The following is a 16,794-nucleotide window of genomic DNA, read 5'->3' as shown; positions in this document are numbered from 1 at the left end:
CTTCAGTTTCACTCGGTATTAATAAAGTATTTCTTATTCTTATCCACACCACACAAAGACTTGTGGGTGGGAGAGAAACAGAGCCGGAGAGAAAAGTGGATGAGCTTTAAGCCTCTTATTTCCTCTTGGTCTAGGGGATGGACAGGCTTATGAAACAGTGGCTTTAAAACATTTCAACTTACACCCGTAAAGATCAGAGACTTAGATTTATGGCATGACATAAGAGGAGTCTGGGTTTTTTTCTCTCTTTTTTGCTGCCTAAACTTCTACCTGCGTCAACCATAAATGAAACGCCTTGTGTGTCTCAACGGCAGTGACTACAACGGATGCATGTATGTCACACGCAGTATGTCATACAGCATCAAACACCCCCCACCACCACGTCCTGCTCTCTCTCTCGCTCCCCCCCTCCTCCCCTCCATCTCGAGATCCGCTGCTTTGGTTTGGACGGGGGGAAATCCTTAACTGAGTTGCGTCATAAATACGTCAATAAACTCTCATTCACTGACGATCAGGTACCACTGTAGCCGCCATATTCGCATCTATGGCAGGGCAGCGGTGCCGTCGGTGAGCGTATGGTCCGGTCATCAGCAGCAAGTATTCCCGCACCGACCACCCCCCCTCCCCCTCCTCCAGATCCCGTCCTGATAGCGGCCCGCAGACACACAGCTTGCATCTGATCATCAAAGCAGAACAGCCGGACTTCCACTTATATCAGGGGGGAAGACATGCAACGTGGAGCGGGGGTCTAGGCGGAGTACGATGCCTTAGACTTAGGAGAGCAATCCTGGCACAAGATGGAGGTAAACAGCGTTAGTAGTGAGGTGAGTTCGCATATTCATTTGTTTTCTGGTGTGTGCTGCTGTCCCGTTAAGTTAGCTTTGCCCTGCGAGTCCGGGTGAAGCTTCAATTTCGCGTCACGACCCCGCAGCGCACCGTGATGCATGCTAACACGCTAGCTAATGCTAACAGCTGGTTAGATGTTTATTTTTGTTGCACTGCCCCCGGGGTTTATTAAGTTTGATATCTGCCTGTCCGGGCTTTTTGCAACATCTCTCGTCACTCCGTCCGCATGCCGGACTCTTTATCCAGTGACACATAGCCTCCTCTTGTCGTTTTGTTTTTATTTACACTTCTCAAGAGGAGTAAGCTTCACGGCTAGCTTAGCCTGTGTAGCATTAGCATGGAGTTAGCCTGCTAACTGACAGCTTGCTGGTTTGTAACTTGCAGACAAGTTTTTTTTTTGTTAAACCTCCGCCGTCTATTTAATAAAGAGTTGGTAAAGTATTGTTTATGTATCTACAGTAAGGCGATACAAATATTTTAACAACGTTAAATTTGTACGTAGTTTTAACATAAGGAGGTTTTATGTTTGGTCCGACGTGCTACACAACAAGTGAAATTAGAGGTTGTTGTTGTTGTTGTTGTTGTTGTTGGCTATAAACTTTGGTGTTGAAGCTACGTAATAACATTTAATTAAGCTATCTGTCTACACAACTGACAGGATATTAGCAGCGTTAACGAAGTGAAGTTGGGATTAAAACAGTGTTACAGTTACATATTCTTCATATCAGGCTCAAAAATGACAACATGGGGCACTTGATGTGATGCATGTTACCAATGAAAAGCGATTTTTATCATCCTTAGACCTTAAGTGAAACTGGATGATGCCTTTCAAAGACTTCTTGATATGCTGTTTTTGTGAAAACAGTAGAAAAATGTGATTTTTTTCTTTCTTTTCATGTGCAGCCTCTCCATCTCTGGGATTCTTTGCAATCTTTCACACCTGGCCTCCAAACAGCGCCTGTCTGACTGCTGAGATTGTTTCAAAACCCACTGAAAGCTATTGCAACACACAGAGACTTCTGAACCAGCACATTGTTAAACTAAACTCGCCTCCTGTGATCTCTTCTTAATATTTATGCCAGTCTGCTGGACATTGCATTATGTGGGAGGCATGGTAATATTAAATAACTCCTCAATCTACAATCTCCTAAATATTACAGTGTTTCAAAAAGTTTCTCAGCTCTTTCCACAAATAAGCTCTATTAATCTGCTGTTCACCTTTTGAATGCTGCCAAGATAACAGAGGCACTGAAGTAAACATCGAGCTTAACCACTTAAGCTAGACTAGTGGTGATGCTGGCTGTTTAATCCACTTTGGTATCAGTTTTTTGGCTGAGTGTTTGATCAAAGCCTTGCATGAGGCGACTGTGAGATGATATATAGTGTATGGCTGTCAGACATGTTCTCAAATGGCTGAAAAAGGCTCGCCTGGGTCCGTGCTGCAAGTGTAGGCTGCACTCTGTTACAAGCCGTGATGAGCCACAGCAAAGGTGGGAGTGAAAATGTATGTGTGAATTATGACACAAGCACTGGCCTGGCTTTGGATGGCTTGGATGATGTTAGACTTCACAGATGCACCCAGGCTTACATTTTGACAAGGCTCTGTGCTCTGTCTCGCTTTGAAGTTTACATCTCTCTCGCCTTAGTTGAATGTTTATGTTGTTAATGTAGTTCTTGTAGCTATAGGATGGTGGAAAGAGGTTTGTTGGCCTCTGTTCTGTGGATGTACATGAGTGTATGTTGGTGGCTCCACCCACTGTGTGGGCTTGCGTAGCGCTATGACTCATCCCCCCTCTTCAGAGGCTTGATGGAATTCAACACACACAAACACACTGGACTGAATACATCATGCAGGCTGAGCTTCAGCACAAAACTGAAATATGCAGACCTGGATTGCATTGTAGCAGTTAATTATCTGATTTACATGCAGATACAGAGATATCTCACATTCCTTTGCTGATAAGTGTATTGCTATTTAAATAAAAACAAAGAGGCTGCAACTGCCCTCTAAATGTTACTCTGAGTAGAACAAAGCGTGCCTGTCCGTGGTCATTTTTTTTTTTTTTAAAAAAGCATCTCGCCACCACCATCAGCCAGAAGCCCCTGAAAGAACCGGGGCCTAGTTATCCTCAAGAGGCTGAAAGCTGACTGCAGCCCTAGCAAACATCAGACTCTCAGAGCCAGTCAGACATGTTGTTTTTGCTCTGGCTGGGGATTAAGCTAGAATGCTAATAATGAGGGGCTTTATAGGGACAGGATGAAAGCTGGACAGCTGGACGGGCTTTAGAGTATGGACTCCATACTGTTTGACAACAAATACAGCTTCAAGTTGGGAAAGCAAAAGCACACTGTTATCGCATGTGACTCATCGATTTCATCTGTTGAATCTTTCATCATACAAGTGGGCGTGCGGCGGCAGCAGCAGTCATAGTCCTGTTCAGTCGAAAGCTATGATTCACAAGCTTTGTTAAAGTATTTACTGTTGCCGACTCTGATGAGATTTGTTGTTCTGGCTGTAGGTCAATGGACATCAGATCATGGATGAGCCCATGGAGGAGGGAGAGTCTTTCACACACTGTGTAAGTAATGATGGGCTTGAGGTCCTGGAGCATGTGCGCACGTAGGAGGACGTACCTGCAGCCTTGTGTGTTTGTCTCATGCTGTTACTGTGTGTGTGTGTGTGTGTGTGTAGGATGAAGGGACATATAAGGAGATTCCTATCACCCACCATGTGAAAGAGGGCTGTGAAAAAGCTGATCCATCTCAGTTTGAACTGCTCAAAGTCCTCGGCCAGGGCTCTTTTGGCAAGGTGAGGACATACACTTCACTAAGTCAAATCACTGTGTTTGTAATTTTTTTTTTTTATGTATCATCCTTAAATTTCTCCTGTTCTCTCAGGTATTTCTTGTCAGGAAGATCATGGGTCCAGATGCTGGTCAGTTATATGCAATGAAAGTTCTAAAAAAGGCATCTTTGAAAGGTAACGCGACAGCGTACATCACATCGCCCAGTATGTTCTGTTCTCAGTGTTGAATTTCTCTCTCACTCACTCTGTCCCTTCCTGTTTTGTCTCTCCAGTCAGGGACAGAGTTCGCACTAAGATGGAAAGAGACATTTTAGTGGAAGTCAATCATCCCTTCATAGTGAAATTGCACTACGGTAAGAGAGTTTAGAGTCACAAAGTGTGCAATTATGTAGCATACATCCAAGTTCAGGTTGAATTCAGGATAAGCGGATTATGTTTGTCTTCATGTATCTGAAACATCACTGTTAACATGCATCAGAATATTTAGAGTGTTGTTACACAGTTATTATCATATTTAGGTTGTTGATGTTAGTAAGCTTTTGCTCTTGTAAGTGAGTTACAGTGTTCACATGTGTCATCATGTAACCCAAATGCTTGAATGTCTCTGTTGAAATCAGAATATGATAAGCTTGTCAGTAACATACTCTTGTTTCCATTGCTTCTCCAGCCTTTCAGACAGAAGGGAAACTGTATTTAATACTGGACTTTCTCAGGGGAGGGGATGTATTCACTCGCTTATCCAAAGAGGTAAGCTGACATCCTGTTGCCTTACATCTTATTTTTCCATCTGTCTATCTGTCAGTGTTTCTATTTGAAAAGCATAGTACAGCCTGTTCTCTTCTTTCAGTAATTAAATGGTGTATTTTTTTTTTGCCCCCTAGTGTTTTAAACATATTTATGAAATTTCAAACTACATATGCCATTATGCTCTTTTATAAACCCAGAGGAATTGTTAGGATGACAGCTACAAATGGAACAGGTGCAAGTTTAGTATGCAGGAGTATTTAATTTATTTTATAGGAGCATAAGTACTGCCAAGTCATTTGTCTCTCCTGTTTTCTGTTTTTCATGTTATTCAAATTATAACTTGAATTCCTCACGGAAACACGAGCGCTTTTCTTGGAATCTTTCTGTGCTTTTAGATGATCAATGGCTTGTCAGTTACAGGCCCGGTTCAGCTCTTTTCAAATGTGTGATTGTTCTCTAGATAGACCTTGTGTTGAAAGCTTGTCTCAGAACCAAAGAGATAGCTGCTGGCAATGTCAAATCAGCAGCCTGCTGAATCGTGTTACCGTGTTTGAAATGTTGATATTGTGACAATAATAATACTCTGTTCTCTCTGTTTGTGGTTTCTGAAGTTGAATTTTTTTTTGTTTTGTTTTGTTTTTGCTGCTGAACTTGTCTCCTCTTCTGAGTTCAGAGAGTAAATTTGTCCAGTTCTTATCAGGTTATGTTTACAGAGGAAGATGTGAAATTCTACCTTGCAGAGCTGGCCCTGGCCCTCGACCATCTGCACAACCTGGGCATAGTTTACAGAGATCTCAAGCCAGAGAAGTATGAACCTCACCTTCACCTTTTTACCTTTCACACTCTTTCTCACCCCAAACACCACATCATCTTCATCCAACACAAAAAGGATCTGCACTGCTGTAATCTGCTTTTGATTCCTTCTTAACATCTGTTCTCACAAGTATGAAACCACTGATGATTTCTGATTTGCACATATACACTGTCCCTGGCTGACATCACCTGCCATATTTTCAAAACACTGCAGCACTCCAGTGTCTTTCTAAGAAAAATAAGTACATTTACAATTTCTTTTAATCTGTAAGACATTTCTGATCAGATTTAAAAGTAAAATGATAAACTGTAGGTTATATTTTAAAGAGAGATTATTCCTCATATGTCTCACAAGTCATTTCTGCTCACAACTTCACAGCACAGTGCACGGTATTTTATATTCTTACACACACCCATACTAATTCTCTCATTCTTCACTTTTGTCCAGACCTGAATCATTTCAGTCTGTGATTGAATGTGTCTGGCGTGGCTCTAAATTGAGCACTCAGATTACCAGTTCATTTGAAATCCCCAGAGCTCCAGAACAAGATTTGCACAAAACTGCGTGAATATGAGAGCAGACAGCGTTAGATGATTTATATTCTGTTGTTGTTAACTGTACCGTAAAGAATTCAAATGATCTGAAGTGCATCTTTATGTAAAACTATTCTTGTCTTTCAGCATCTTACTTGATGAAGCTGGACACATAAAGTTAACAGGTATGTTTTTGACTTAAAGTGATTGTAATGCACACCTGGTGTCTGACTTAATCAGAATAGTTTAATCTAGTTCGTAATAATATGTAAAGAAACTTTAAAATATTTTATTATAAGAGTAGAATTAACACATGACTTTCTTCTGCAGCTATTTTTCTGTTTAATTTGTGGGAAAGTAAAATAATCTTTTTTTTTTTTTTTTTTTTTTTTTTTTTTTTTTTTTTAAATCTTAACATTTGGCATTGTCTTTGCCTCGCTGCGTGCAGACTTTGGCCTGAGCAAAGAGTCAGTAGATGCTGATAAGAAGGCTTATTCCTTCTGTGGTACGGTGGAGTATATGGCCCCTGAGGTGGTCAACAGGAGAGGACACACACAGAGTGCGGACTGGTGGTCTCTGGGAGTACTTATGGTACACACGCTCACACAAACCTACACCTTTTATTTTTTTCTTTTACATCTATATGAACTGATTAGAAAAATGTAAAATAAATCCTGTTGATTATGTTTGTGTGTTTGCAGTTTGAGATGCTAACAGGGACATTACCATTCCAAGGGAAAGACCGCAACGAGACCATGAACATGATTCTCAAGTGAGTCATTTTGAACCGCATGATTAAGACACTCAAAGCATGACAGAAGTGAGACAAGTCCTGATATATAAGTGATGATTTACTTTCCTTGTTGTACATATTCATCTGTTGCTCTTTTCTGCCCTGCAGAGCTAAGTTAGGAATGCCTCAGTTCCTAAGTTTGGAGGCCCAGAGTTTGCTGAGAATGCTGTTTAAACGTAACCCTGCTAACAGACTAGGTAAGGTGTACCGCAGCTGATTGTGTGTGTGTGTGTAGTTAGAACGAGATGGTCCTCACATTGTTCTTAGCTTGAGCTTGTTAACATTTTGGCATCCACATGAATCACATGCTTAAAACCACAGAGAGAAAAATGTGTGAATGTGTTGATCCTTTGAAATCAATACAAAACCAACGCGCCAGGTTTACTGAACCGAAGTGATCTGTGTCTATAGGGGCTGGGCCCGATGGAGTGGAGGAGATCAAACGCCATGCTTTCTTTTCCACCATCGACTGGAATGTGAGCACACACACACACACACACACACACACAAATCTTCCTCTCTTCTCTCACAGGCCGGCACATACACACATGTAACTCTCCAGCTTCTGTCGAGGATTCACACCTAACAAACGGTTGGCTTGGTGAGCACCAGCCATCAGTCTTGGCCACGCCAACTATGTTTGTGTGTGTGTGTGTGTGTGTATGTGTGCATCTGGGCAGAGGGCCAGTTCTCACTGTGTGTGCACTAATAGCCCTGCGTGAGTGTTTAAGAGCCAGCAGGACGCTATTGGCTGGACAGAGCTGTAGAGGGTTTGGGAGGGGGTTAATCTGGGAGGGGTCTTGGCTTCTCCTTCGCATATGTTCACACAGCCCAAACAGCCTGCGGTAGGGTTTGATTTCTAACATGCATGTGTGTTTTCTGCATGTGTGTGCCTGTCGTCTTCTCCGCAGAAACTGTTCAGGAGAGAGCTTCAGCCCCCATTCAAGCCTGCAGCAGGTAAACCAGATGACACATTCTGCTTCGACCCAGAGTTCACCGCTAAAACGCCTAAAGGTAAATCTACACCTACACACATACAGACACACACACTCACACATGCTCTGTGCACGTGCTTTTGAGCTTACAAGCAACAACGGCTCCTGCAGCCATGGAAACTGCAAGTGAGCGCTGACTGACTACAACTCCAAAACTTAGTGAGTGTTTGTATGTTCATTTGTATATTATGAATTATCTTTGTGTATTTAGACTCCCCAGGTATCCCTCCCAGTGCTAACGCCCATCAGCTCTTCAAAGGCTTCAGTTTCGTTGCTCCAACACCCATGGATGAGAACAAGAGCTCCCCACTGCTCAGCATACTCCCCATAGTTCAGGTGGGCACAAGTTATCATGACTTTGCACGCGTCCTCTATCACAGTTAACACAGGTTAATTAATAACATATTAACTTGCATAAACACAATAACAAAAATATGTTTTCTACTCAACTTGTCTACTGCTTTATTATGGAGCGTCCTACAGAATTTCAAATTGTAGAAAACACTGTTGCAAAAAGTTGATCCAAGCATTGCTGAAAGAGAGTTAACACTGCAGGTAACACATCTGTAAATAGCAACTGCCACACTTTAGTTGTCATACACCATTTAATTTTTTTATTGCAGTGCTCTTACACTTCCTGTCCTCACTCTCTTGGTTGTCTGTTGGACTTGGAAGTTGATTTCTGAGAGATAAAGTGAAATTAGGATCGGAATTGATTGACGTGATGGCAGAAATGCTACAAATGACCACAATTATCCTTTATTAATGGTTAATTAGTTAATGGTTGTTCTGTTTGAGTACATACTCACACTACACACACACAGAGTCCTTCCCACACTCAGCATGGCTGAGTTTACACTCACTTTTAATAGTAATTGTCTAAACACACACACACACACATATATGTGTATATATATATATATATATATATATATATATATATATATATATATATATATATATATATATATATATATATATATATATATATATATATATATATATATATATATATATATATATATATATTATGGAGTTGCTTTCACGACTTAGGTCTTAACAGTTTGACAGATTTTTACAACATTTTGCTGTTAAGTGATGTGTGAGGAGGAAGGAGTAATGGTAAATCTGTTATGACAGTTTGACTGCTGAATATGTAGTAACTTTACCAGTAAAGGCCCACTCTGGCAAATTTGTGAATAAAAGTGTTAAAATATTATTGCTGCGGGAGTTTGCTCTGATGTTCAGAGACCTTTTATTGACTTGTATGGACCAAAAGTAGACCGCAGTGGCATTGTGCTGGTTTGTGAAATGTCACAGTTCATTAATTTAATGTCTTGGCATAGCTTGTGAAGGACAAAATGTTTTAATTGACACAATTTATGTCATAGATCGTGTTGTAATACTTAATGTTTTCTGTCCTTTCCAGATGCATGGGGGGTCAGCCAAGTTTTCTGATCTGTACGAGCTGCAAGAGGACATAGGCGTGGGTTCCTACTCCATCTGTAAACGCTGTGTACACAGAGTCTCTGCTATGGACTATGCTGTGAAGGTAACCAGACACGAGACTAATCCTTTCTTGTATGAAATAGAACGATGAATACAATCTGATTGCAAATTAAAATGACCTCCTTTGACCTACTGTGCACTAGTGCTCTATTTGAGCAACAGCCAGGTTCACCCTCACACTGTTACACAGTTCCACCAGAGAGATGCCCAGTGAAACCACAGTCTGATCTGCCACTAAGCTGTCCTACCAGCTGGGGGTTAAGTGCCTTGCTAAAGGACATGTCAGAGATGGGCAGCCAAAACACAATTTATCCTATTTCAGAATCCAGCTGTGACTGCTTCTTTTAAAGAATTATTTAGACGTTTTGGGAAATAAGCGTATTTGCTTTCTTATCAAGAGTTAGATGAGAAAAGGGGAAACAGCAAGCCTGGCTCTGACCAAACGTTGCCAAATCCACCTCCCAGTGCCTCTAAAGCTCACTAATTAACACGTTATATCTTGTTCATTTAAGTCATACAAAAACCAAAGACCTAAAGATGACAAGTTGTTGTTTTATCAGGGTTATGTGCTGGACATATATTTCTTGGCCGGGCGCAGTAACTTCTTGGAGTCTTGTCATCAACGTGATGTTGCCAAGCAACCAGAGTAGACTTGGGCATAACAATAAGTTATTGTGAGTGTGTGGCGACCTTTTCTCCTTTTATTGAAATTCTAATCTACCATCGCTGTCCATCCATCTTTGAAGCCAATTCATTTTCACATGTCTGTTAATCGAGTTTCTTCTGAAAATGGAGTTATCACTTCGAATGTGGTTAGTGATGCCAACAGACCAGCAGAGGGCAGCACAGCTTTACACAGCAGCTGAAGCCACAGTGTAGCAAAGCACCGCAAGTGCAGATATTTTGGATAGTGCACAAAATTAGTTGTCCAACACATAATAGATCGATGCTTTTATTTGAATCAGCCACTATAAGATGTGTTATGATGCCAACTACTCTTGTCTGTCTCTCCATGTGTTACAGATTATAGACAAAAGTAAGAGGGACCCGTCTGAAGAGATCGAAATCCTGATGCGATACGGGCAGCATCCCAACATCATCACTCTGAAAGACGTCAGTAACAGTTGTGTGTGTTTGAGCATTTCAGCACAGTTAAGATTTGAAGAGTTGTTGACTTGTTTGTTCTGCGTCCGTATGTCTCAGGTGTATGATGAGGGCCGGTATGTTTACCTGGTGACGGAGCTGATGAAGGGAGGTGAGCTGCTGGATAAGATCCTCAGGCAGAAGTTTTTCTCTGAGCGAGAGGCCAGCGCTGTGCTCTACACCATCACCAAGACTGTTGACTACCTCCACTGCCAAGGGGTGAGGAAACACGTCCGCACATGTACAAGCATTAGTGAAGATCAGAGATCCTGATCTTTTTATATTTAACTTCTTCTTCTATTTCCCCAGGTGGTACACAGAGACCTAAAGCCCAGCAACATCCTGTATATGGACGACTCGGGGAATCCGGACTCCATCAGAATCTGTGACTTTGGATTTGCAAAGCAGCTTCGAGGGGGCAACGGCCTGCTCCTCACACCCTGTTACACCGCCAACTTTGTGGCACCAGAGGTGAGAGAGGAGAAATGATGAAAGCAAATTCAAATAAATGGTAGAAGAAATGTAAGATTTGATGCCTGGAAGATGGAGATGTGGAGGAAGTAAAGACAGTGGAGAGCTGCACTCATCCTTAATGGTTCATCTTTGTTTGTGTGTGTGTTTAGGTACTAATGCGGCAAGGTTATGATGCAGCCTGTGATATATGGAGTCTTGGAGTTCTACTGTATACAATGCTGGCAGGGTAAGACTACAATGAGGAACAACTGTTGGGGAATTTGGTTTAAATGTTGACAGGAATGATTAATAATCATCTGAGCGTCCAATTTAGAAACCTGTCTAAATGTTCAGTCCTATTCTGAAAACGTCTATCATGAAGCATGAACATTATCGACAAATGTCTTAACATTTAAGATGTTTAGGCTGTGGGACGTTTAGAGCAGTGGATTAAACTTGTTTTCATTGACAAATTTTGCTCCCACCACAAAATCAGATGTATTTTCTTCATGTTTGGTACTATGAGACTAGTATACATTAGAATTTATAAAATGAAATAGTATGTATAATGTGATTATGTGTTCTCCCTAACCTCTCCTTTTACCTCATGTCAGGTACACGCCGTTTGCTAACGGGCCAAACGACACACCAGAGGAGATTCTACTTCGAATAGGGTCTGGGAAGTTCTCTTTGACAGGTGGAAACTGGGATACTGTATCAGACACCTCAAAGGTAAACACTTTCAAAGTGTAATGCTCATCAAAGTCCACATCTTGGTTCCTTTAATTCAACTTTAATGTTAAGATGTGATTATGTTTTGTGTCTCTAAGATTCTGCAGAGCTAGTGATAAAATATGCTGCTTTATGTTGTAGGTTTGAGCAACAGAGACAGAATCTTTTTCTTGTGTGTTAAAATGTTTGATATGGAGTTTTTCTCAAAACAAAAAAATCTGCCATTCCTCCTTCTAATAACACAATGAATTGATCTTTGTATCATGCAAGAAAGTTCATATTAAAGTAACGCCCTTGGAGTTGTGTACTTTCCTCGTATACTTTAATGACTGGATGTGGTTGTGTGTTACAGGACCTGCTGTCCCATATGCTCCATGTGGACCCTCACCAGCGATACACAGCAGAGCAGGTTCTAAAGCATTCCTGGATCACCTGCAGAGATACGTTACCACACTTCCAGCTCACACGCCATGATGCACCACACCTCGTCAAGGTGAGTCTACATCCTGCTTACCAACAGAGACAAACACACAGGACCGCTTGTTACCATGTGGTAGAATTTAAAGGCTGGCGGTACCTCAGAGTTGGAATGGGATACAGAAGAGGGTCTGGACTCTTCTACATGATACCCTTGCAGCACCTGTGCTTCTGGCAATATAAAAGTGAGCCTGATTCTTGGTGATTTATCGTGAGAACACAGTTGCCATGTGGGGGGAAAAAAAGGGAAGTTGCTTTGTTCAGCTTTCAAAGGTGGTGAAAGATTTTGTGGGGGTTTATGCGTTGGAACGTCATGTTTTGGAAAGGGAAAAGCGTGATCCCCAAGCGCTGACATGTGAGTGTTGCGGTCTCTCCATCACGTACCAGAGTTTTCTCTCAGTCGGTTGTTGTTAGATCTCTTCCAGAGAGAGAGGTTGTCTGGGCAGCATCCTTACAAGCGCTCGAACCGCCTAAGTTGGCTCGTCTTAATCTCAGGGAGCGGCAGCTGTACACAGAGGCACTCTCACATCGCTGAACTCTTCACCCGATCATGCAGAAAGGCCAGCCATCCCGCACAGCAATCCTTTTCTATCTGTCATGTCGTTCTTTTATATACAATCCAAAGCCGGTGATCATAGTTGAGGGTTATAGAGTTTTCATCTCATGCTGTCTCACCTCCACTCTGATATTTCTGAGATCTAAGGACATAACCAAGGTCACTCTTATGTTCATGGAGCAATCTTAGTTGCTTGTGACATTGAGCGTTATCCAAGAGCAGTGTGGCTAAGGCTCCATTTAGTCAGAAACTATATTTAGCAAATAATAGTCATGCGTACGAATTGGAAAATGCCAGGAATGTCGGAAAATAGTGAACAATGGTTGACCAGAATTTCCTAAAGCTCAAGGTGATGTTGTCAAATTGCTTGTTTTGTCCTTCCAATGGTCCAAAACACCAAGATGTTCAGTTTATTATCACTTAAGACAAAGAAAGAATTCTTAAATTGAAATGATGAAACTAGTAAAAATGTAGCATTTCTGCTCGAAAAATTACTTAAATGATTAATCAATCATGAAAATGGTCGCCAATTATTTTTCTTTTGGTCAGCTAATCATTTAATCAACTCGTCATTTCAGCTTTAGTTACTATGTGTGGGTTTCTACTCTTTAAGAGTTGAACTTTGGTGATGTTGCCTGTAGACTTTTCATCTTCTCATCTTCTCGTTAGTCACATTAGCTGCCTGTTCTCGTTATTCTCCTCTTTTGTACGTGTGATTTAAGGTCTGACAAATCGTTCATAATGAAATGCCCCTCTGGACACCACTGCCATCATGAGGTGTTATTTATGCACCTGTGGCGTCTTTATTAGCTTGAACAGATCTTGCCCTTCTCTGACCTCTCTCCTCAATAAGGCACCTGTTTCTGTCTGGAGCTCTGCTGACTGGATGTTCCATCAGTTTGACTGACTCATTTGTCGATGCATGTGGCGTTAACAGTCTTATAGCTAGAGCCTGACCGATATATTGGCCTGCTGATATAGGCCTATCACACATATAATTGTAATAAATCGGTATCGGTGTATATGTTGTCTGATATGTGCCAATTTTTTTTTTTTTTAATCTATATAGGCAGCATTGTATGTATATTTGATCCTTTTTCTAAATTCAAGTTTAATATATACATTGTTCTATTTGTGTTTTTTTTTTTTTTTTTATAATTATTAAATTCCCAGTGAAGTTTACTGTTTCAGTGCACTGATGTCATTTTGGACAAACTGTAAAATATCCTGCCTCTATTGCATATCTTTGTCACAAGTATTTGATAACCACATTTTGGGGATCACTGCAAAAAATGTATGTTTTTATATATATAAGAATATATCTGATATATTGATATCAGAATTTTTTTTACTCCTAATATTGATATTGGCATCGGCCCCAAAAATCCAGTATCAGTCAGGCTCTGTTTAGACCATGTCTTGTTAATCGTTGAACCTCTTGACCTTGACTGCCAGCATTGTGGATCTGAGTCTTAGTCCATGATATAAAAACTCCTTCTACTGTTGGAGTTTTATCTGCACTGGTTAACAGCCCTTCTAAGTGTTGGGTTTAATGCTGCTCCCACTCATGGAGTAATGCATGCCATGTGTCTGATTGTGTCTGATTGGAGGATTGTTCTAGTTTAAACAGCTGTAGTGTAATACAGTAGTACATTAATGTAATGATATACCTCAGGTACAGCCAAAACAATTAGTTTATTACTCAATTAGTTGTTCCACAGAAAATTAATTAGGACCTACTTTGATTATTTTGTAATGTTCAAGTTTTCCAAATTAGCCGAGGCATCCATGGTGAAAAATGAAGCACAAACGCATAAAAAGAAACTGAGAACTAAACTTGGGCTCATTCAGTAGCACAAAACTGACCAATTTCCTGTCAACACCGAAAGAATACAAATGCCTGTTCTGAGTTTGCCAAAATACAAAGTTCAGATACAAAGTCGTAACCGTTTTAAACTTAAAGCCAAATAACAATTTTGCTTGTTTTCCAGGGAGCCATGGCTGCCACCTATTCAGCACTGAGCCAGAAGACAAGTCAGCCGGTGTTGGAGCCCGTGGCAGCGTCCAGTCTAGCCCAGAGACGCAGCATGAAGAAACTCACCTCAACAGACATGTAGACTCACACACTGCTCGCCCTCCAGTTTTGACCTCACTCTCAGTCGAACTCTCATACACAAACACAGACCGAAGTCCTGGCCAGTCAAATCCACTGTCTCCCTTTTTAATCTATTTATTTTGACACACCTGGCATATGCACTCATACACACCTACACGCACACATACACACACACACACACATGCACACACTGGACGAGGTTGCATTGTGAAGAAGTCAGCTGAAGAGGAAGAGGGGAAACTCACATATCTGTTACTGCTGGGGAGACAGACTTGTATTTATTTCCACAGCTTTCATATGCACTTACCCTCCTCGCCTTTCATTCTTTCTTCCTCGGGGAAGAAACGCACCAGCTGATGTTCTCCTTCACTGTGATTGGCTGATTCAAAGCTGCTTCGGTAAACTGTGCCCCCCCACTGCTCTTCATCCGCGCTCCGCCATCCTCTCCTCTTCAGTTCTTTCTCCTTCCCTGTTTTGCTTTTTGCTCTCTTAACTTCTTTTCTTTAAAGTGAAGTAATGGTTTATGTGTGAGAGTACTGGTGAGATGATATTGACTGAGGGACAATGACAGACTGTTTTCTTTCCGATGCTCTTAAAAACAAATGGAAAAAAAAAAAAAGAAATTCTGCTCACGGCAGATTAAAGAGTCCCTCAGGATCAAAATCATCTACCAGCACTTTTGGTAACATAAATGCATGTGTGGACAGAACCTGTATTTCTTTTCCCTTAAAGTTCACCGTCTGACTCATGTTTCTTTGTGATGCTAACAGTGTATCAAAAGAGGTAAAATAAGCTGCAGATGGACAAAAGGTCTAGAGTTGGAAAGCAAAACAATGTGGTAACGATAACAGAATTTCTAGTTTGCAAAAAAAAAAGAAATATATACATATATATATATACATATATATATGTATATAATGAAGATATTTAAGATGAAGAGCATGTGGGGGAGCTGTAGGGATTCTCTGGGGGGGACGGGACGCACCCCGTTGAACCAGAGAGGCTGAATAAAAAAAAAATAAACAAACAAAAAAAACATTTCCATGGATATCTCTTCAAAAAGACATTGTGGAAATTGTATGATATTGTATTTATTTCATTTGATTTTTAAGATTCTATTTTTCTTTCAAGTTCTGTATATATTGACATTAAAGATCATTATTGACATGCATCCACTGTGTCATGAGCTGGTCTGTTCTGTCATGAAAATGCAGCCCAAACATCTGTCACTTGTGAGACATTGAAGCAACAACTAGGCAACAGTGTAACTAGAAGAATGAATAAAAGCCAGTCGTCAGTGACTCTTGCTGAACAGCAGCCATTGTGTCCACAAGTAGCAGTTACAGGATGACACGTTACGTTTCCGTTCGTTTCTAGAGAGGTGCAGCTTTCTTGTATTTTTTTGATAAAACCATGAAAATGTTTATCTGTGACATGATAAAACTTCTTTCAGAAGTTGCATAGATTCATTTTCAGGGTTTGGTTCTCCTAAATAACAAAACATTTCCTCACTTATCTCTAGTCACGCTGACAGTTTGGGTTTTAGTTTTTCAAATTTTGAGATATACATGAGATTTCTGCGACCGACCCAATATAATGTGGATGAATGGAGTGTTTGTGGTACTTTAAGCAATGAAAAAGTCATTGTTTAAAAAGCCAGTCGCAACTTTCCAGATTAACTGTCCCTGTTGAATCAACAGAGCAGAAAAATAGTTCCTTCTAAAAAAAAAATTTAGCAAATTATTAACAGTTATCCTCAGTAATGGGGGGGGGGGGGGGAAGACACACTGCTATTTTAATTTTCTTCTTAATGTGAGCAGTACAAACTAAAATTCCATTAACCTTCATTGTATAATTATTATAGATTTATTTGGCCACAGCAGAACAAGCTGTAAACACATTGACCTTTAAACAAAAAAGTGACACATGTGCCAGCATACACCTAATGACACATCCAGCATACATGGAGCTACATTTGCAGTCATTTAGTGTTTCTGGCCACCTGGTGAATATAAGTCCAATATTCACTCTCCTTTTAGCTCTCTTTTGGTCTCCACCATCTCCTTAAGGGAAATGTCTTTAGCTGCTAAATACTCCAGTGCAGCTTTAAACTTGAACTATTTCCATAGATAGTACCAGGGGTGAATAATTTGGGTGACACAGACCACATCCCAAACTCTCTCCTCCCCCTATTAACATGAATGACATGCAAAGAGTTTGAGCCACCACTAGGTGGTAACACTGTCCAGTACATGAGACACTAACATGGCTGTG

The 16,794-nt window shown here is 40.8% G+C and overlaps 1 protein-coding gene across 4 annotated transcripts; it reads left to right on the top strand.

Moving 5' to 3' along the window:
- The first annotated feature begins 507 nt into the window (after nt 1–507).
- On the top strand, nt 508–15,691 carry rps6kal (ribosomal protein S6 kinase a, like). 4 transcript variants are annotated; one of them, XM_067598731.1, is made up of 22 exons: nt 508–824; nt 3,366–3,425; nt 3,539–3,655; nt 3,745–3,826; nt 3,925–4,005; nt 4,320–4,399; nt 5,100–5,206; nt 5,894–5,931; nt 6,195–6,337; nt 6,448–6,518; nt 6,648–6,736; nt 6,951–7,015; nt 7,451–7,553; nt 7,746–7,870; nt 8,964–9,086; nt 10,067–10,156; nt 10,247–10,405; nt 10,496–10,657; nt 10,810–10,886; nt 11,254–11,371; nt 11,724–11,864; nt 14,396–15,691. In XM_067598731.1, exons 1-22 carry the CDS (start codon nt 798–800, stop codon nt 14,519–14,521), a joined length of 2,184 nt encoding a protein of 727 aa, XP_067454832.1. In that variant the 5' UTR covers nt 508–797; the 3' UTR covers nt 14,522–15,691. The 4 variants fall into 4 exon arrangements, with proteins under 4 accessions (XP_067454832.1, XP_067454833.1, XP_067454831.1 ...); XM_067598732.1 differs by lacking the exon at nt 508–824 and adding an exon at nt 957–1,215; XM_067598730.1 differs by lacking the exon at nt 508–824 and adding an exon at nt 1,261–1,960.
- The last annotated feature ends 1,103 nt before the right edge of the window (nt 15,692–16,794 follow it).

Source organism: Thunnus thynnus, chromosome 9 (genome assembly GCF_963924715.1).
Source record: "Thunnus thynnus chromosome 9, fThuThy2.1, whole genome shotgun sequence".
Classification (NCBI taxonomy): domain Eukaryota; kingdom Metazoa; phylum Chordata; class Actinopteri; order Scombriformes; family Scombridae; genus Thunnus; species Thunnus thynnus.
This window is presented reverse-complemented; position numbering and strand designations above follow the sequence as displayed.

Coding starts and splice junctions, on each gene's coding strand:
- rps6kal (XM_067598730.1), top strand. CDS start 1,922: ATGCCAGTCTGCTGGACATTGCATTATGTGGGAGGCATG. Junction 5,207..5,893: donor AGAGATCTCAAGCCAGAGAA/GTATGAACCTCA, acceptor CTTGTCTTTCAG/CATCTTACTTGATGAAGCTG. Junction 10,406..10,495: donor ACTACCTCCACTGCCAAGGG/GTGAGGAAACAC, acceptor CTATTTCCCCAG/GTGGTACACAGAGACCTAAA.